General features: G+C 39.2%; 1 protein-coding gene across 1 annotated transcript in view; it reads left to right on the forward strand.

The window, feature by feature from the left end:
- Positions 1-2,476, forward strand: part of ABCA1 (ATP binding cassette subfamily A member 1) — a 78,075-nt gene extending 75,599 nt beyond the window's left edge. The window contains 1 exon segment of the mRNA XM_018565471.1: positions 1,446-2,476. Coding sequence (XP_018420973.1) covers positions 1,446-1,586 — 141 coding nt within the window. The 3' untranslated portion in view covers positions 1,587-2,476.
- Positions 2,477-5,111: the final 2,635 nt, after the last annotated feature.

A 5,111-nucleotide genomic window follows, 5' to 3' on the forward strand; every position in this document is an offset into this window, starting at 1 on the left:
CTCGCTTTGATGAAGAAAGGCTGCCCTAATTGCATTGTCTGTTCTGGGATTGGCCCCAGCAGACTCCAACTGTGTTGAGGCCAGCTTATATAAATACACTGATCAACCCCAATCAAAATAAGGGAAGCGTTATGTGACCAAAAAGAAACACCTAAAAACCCTCATAGAGTACAGAACGGTAATGTTCCACTGCAGTCATGAAAGCATTCTTATTATGGTTATCTCTGTGCATTTTGAATAGATGAGAATTGAAGTTTCCTATTAGTATCTACTTTCAGTTATCTACACTGCACAGTGCATTTGATAAATGATAGAGTCCTAGACACTACCTCACCATCCTTCCGCAAGCTGGGTCCAGCAGGATGATATATAAGAGTAGGCCAGCATTCCTGCTTGTTTTATCTTTGACAAATGGATTTATTAAGCAAAGGCAGAAACAGTTCCAGCATCCTGGTAATGTGTTATTACAGCAGTCAGATCTTCACTTCTACATATGCCAGGAGCCTCACTGTCCTCAGCATAGGCTTCAGCCGATAACGTATGGCGGAAGATCTGTCTTAGCAAAATAGACTAAGGCTACAGCAAAGTCAGCTGCTTATCAAATACATCTCACCATTTGGTAAGAGGTTTTTTAAAAGGAATTTATATTGATTTTAGTGTTTTAGCTATACATATATTATAATTAGCATGGCGTAAATGTTCTTACCGATGTGTGTTAATGTTTTAACATTGCTATTTACAAATTGTAATTGCATATGAACACGGGGCAGCCATATTTTCTTATTACATACATTGGCTCTTCTTCCTGCTTTGCAGTGCTTTATAGTGGTCGTGCTGTACTGCTGCTTCTCATAATAAAAGTCTGTCAGTCAGCCAAATGTAGGTAGATAGAAAGTCCCTCCGCACTCCCCACAACGTTCCCGGCCTATGCAACAGTGGTGCTCGCAGTGATGACCACGGATGGCGCCATGCAGACACAAGGCAGAAGACAGGAATCACCAGCACTCAGTAATATCATTCAATATGTCCATTTATTTGGACAAATCGTCACAATGAAAAAAGCCAACGTTTCGGGGCCACACAGGGTCCCTTCATCAGGCCAAAAAAGTCACATCTTTTCGCCCTGATGAAGGGACCCTGTGTGGCCCCGAAACGTTGGCTTTTTTCATTGTGACGATTTGTCCAAATAAATGGACATATTGAATGATATTACTGAGTGCTGGTGATTCCTGTCTTCTGCCTTGTGTCAGTCAGCCAAGACATTAAACACAATGCAATCCCATTGTGAAACAGGGACCACAGATTTCCATTGTACCACAGAGTCCCTCCAGTTAACAATCTACAAAGCTCTATATTTCATTCATTTATAATTAACAAAAAGTGTCCAGAAATAGAAGGATCTTTCTGACTTGCAAAGTAACGTGGACTATTTGTGTTTTCTCTAGGTGTTTGTTAACTTTGCCAAGGACCAAAGTGACGATGATCATTTGAAGGACTTGTCATTGCACAAAAACCAGACTGTTGTAGATATGTCTGTCCTGACAACATTTCTTCAGGATGAGAAGGTTAAAGAAAGCTACGTGTGACAAGTCAAACTGGACGAGCACAGAGAATTTTCCTGAAAAGCCTCCCTTGGCCACAGGATGGGAGGTGAATGGAAAAAGGTCAGGTCACTAAGACCTGAGAAGGGACGGCGGCATCATAAACTGGACTACAGAGCTACCACTCAATGCAATGCAAATCAATGCAATGACGGACACAATTCCAGAATAGAGGCCGTGCCTCTTTTGTTGCCTTGTTGTACTGTACAAGTAGAAGACTTGAACTTAGAGGCTAACAGTATGACAATGTGAATCTGTAATGTTGCACCCACTGGATCCTGCATTAATGTGGGTTTGATACAACAGCATACAGCGTACATTTTATATGTCTATTATATTCTGTTCCAGGATTGCAACAATCTTACCACTGACAAATCTTGACCAGTTACTATTTATTAATGTATAGGGCTTTGAAATATGCCAGGAGAACCAAACTTGGTTTGTTCAGAAGGATGAGCGTTAATACCTGGGGTTCAGGCAATGTGTTGTCACCACTAAGGTTGTCCTGTGTATCTTTTGTATCTGCTTTGTAGTACAGTGCACAGTTTTGCAGTGACTCTTAATAGGGATGCCACTATCCGCATTTCAAATCAGGCCAGTGTGAAATCCTAATATAAAGGCAGACTGCATCCAGCATTTGTAATTTATTTAAATTATCTAGAGTTTACTATATTCTCATTAATAAATATTAGTCAATCAGAATTGCGAGCCCACAGCGTATCGTGTGTGGATGCAGACCACAATATAGAACTTTTTCTTATTTTTTTTATACTGCTTACGATTCATGTTTTCTAACGTTGTTTTCTGTTCTGTAGCATTGTTACAGGTGTTTTGTTGTTGTTTTGATGTCTTTAGACCTTTTTTTATTTTAGAACCTCAAGTAATGTTTTATTTTGATCATGGCTTATAATTTACTTTAGAATTATTTGCAGCCACATGCATTTCCCTGCATGTGACAGGTTCTTCCTTTTACAAAAGAAAAACAAATGCACTCCTCGTGATACTCCAGTGCATTTTCATCAACAAGCCGAGCATCTTGAAATAATCGTTTTTCCATGTGCTATAAGGAAGGTAAACTTAGTCCCAAAAGTCTACAGCTCAGCTACAGTCATTTTATATTTCCCTGCTTATGTTCCTGATGCATCGAAGGCAATTTGTCAAAACTGGAGCAGACAGAATCTGGAGCAGCTGTGCATGGCAACCAATCAGCTTCTATCTTTCATTGTCAAAGCTTTACTGGACGAACTGAAAAGAGAATCTGAAGCACTTGCAATTAGTAACCAATCATCTTCTGTCAGCTCCAGTTTTTGATCAATTTCCCCCACCGTGCTTTAATTTTATCTGTGTGCTACAAAATATCATATTCTATTTTCAGCATATCCACATTGACAGTGAAATGTACCAGCATAGGCTTATATAAAAGGGCAATGTATCTAGCTATCATGTTGTGCAGGGTGTAGTAACTCTGCAGACAATCAGATTTTCAGATTACTGAAAGAGAATTCTGAATGCTTTTTGAGGGTTACTTCACTTTTGCTTTTTGCCTTAAAGTAGACCTAATTCAAAATCTGAGCCTGCTTTGACCAGTTGGGGAGGTATAGTGTGAGAGGGTAGGATGATCATAAATGTACCTGTGTCTTAACAAGGAGACCCAGTGACACCTTGGTGCTATGACAGCCAGCTGACATCAGGAGAGAGTTCAGTTTGAAGTGAATAGAGACTTTGCTGATAACAGTGCCCACAATGCAAAGCAGCAGCAGGCTATGTAACTCAAAGCTAAGTTTAGTTTACATGACCTGGCACTGGGGAACTGTAGGAAATCATTTTTGATGTTGGGAAGGTATGTTTATGCTCATTCTCATGCTGCAATCACTCTCCCTCAACTTCCAAAATGCCTCGATTTTGATTTTTAAGTAAGGCCATATGTATTGCTAATACAAGACTCAGAAAGGGCAACATTTATAAGCCTATGTGAAAACTAACCTTGTGAACGGCATTGCTCCAAAGGTTATAGTGTTTTTTTGGTTATTGTTACAGTTAACACAAATGCAGAAATGTCTCATTTTCAGCCGGCATGCTGTCCTTGTTAATCTAGCAGTGTTTAGTTCAGGTCTGCTCAGTTATTGCGATCAGTGTTTAAAGATAACTATTCTTCTAGAAAAAAAAAAACTTGCCCTTCCCATCAACAACACATGCTTCAACATAGACCATCTATCAGCACATCACTTTCTTACAAATTTCATAGCCTACCCTGGGCCAGGTCCACCCTAGAGCTGGAGGGCTACTGGTGCTGCTCTTGCATAGCTTTTTGCTATAGAGTATTATAAAGAGGTTATCCTCCTGCAGGCTTGTAAAGACACAGCCTCTCTGTTATTTAATGACACGGAAAGCCATGCAGGTGCAATGGTGGAAGAGGGAACTGCAATGATCTGAGGTCTATATTGGGACCTTGGTATTGTAGAAGATGGGGTGCGCAAAGTTCACTTGGTATGTTTAGATAATTTAACTGTATAGTTATGACTTATCCGTAAAAGTGGCAATATATGGGGGAATCTGTTCAAAGTGAATGTTTAGACCCCCAACACAGCTGTCAGGCTCTCCCATTATACAGCTCTTGTACGCAATCTTTACATTACTGCTTCATAGGCAATTCTGGATCATCTCTGTTCATATCTGCTTTATTAGCAAAAACGATTAGAACATCAGGTGAACTTTGTAAGCATTCAGATTCTTGCTCCATGCACATGGAGCCGCTGTTTAGATCACGCAACAATCTCAATTTGTCTGTGGCCACCTTTAATTCTGGTTTTGATGGACAATATTACCTACCTAGCTACTGAGCTAGCTGGAGCTTGGTGGAAATTAAGTATGAAGGTGACCCTGGCCGGTTATTGTCACCAAAATTGTTAACAGCCAACAACAAACAACTTTGGAAGGAAAACAGTTTGTTCTCAAAGCTTTCATTGTCAAGAATCCTTCCTAAAAATAAGTACCAGAATAAGTTTAATGTACCTATCAATGCAATTTTTTTTACCTTAGTCTATGCAATAAAGAATTATAAAGCCCTGCACCTTATGTTCCAAACAGAAAGAGTGATTTTCTTGTTTTTTTAAATATTGCCTTACCAGTTACCATTTTTGCTGGAGGATAAGGTCAGGTTATCAAAATTTCCTAAGTAAACAGTGGCAATTTTTGTGTGCATAGATTACGCCAAGGGTGCAGTGCCAAGTTATCAATATTTCTGCTGTAATGATCCATTGTAGCGGATTGTTGATAATATATTGTTACACTCATAATTAATGCCACTCTTGAAACATTCTGACAGTGCGCATACATCATCAGTGACTATGGTTTGTGTATTCTAGAGTATTCAGTTACTCTTTGGTAAGAACATTCAGGTGAAAGCAGAACTCCAGACAAAAACAAACATACACATTGCATCTCTCATTATATAGCTATATGTATGTGTAATATATATATCTAGATCTAGATATATCTATATATATATAT

Source organism: Nanorana parkeri, unplaced genomic scaffold, assembly GCF_000935625.1.
Source record: "Nanorana parkeri isolate BGI_ZX_2015 unplaced genomic scaffold, ASM93562v1 scaffold850, whole genome shotgun sequence".
In the NCBI taxonomy this organism is placed as follows: Eukaryota; Metazoa; Chordata; class Amphibia; order Anura; family Dicroglossidae; genus Nanorana; species Nanorana parkeri.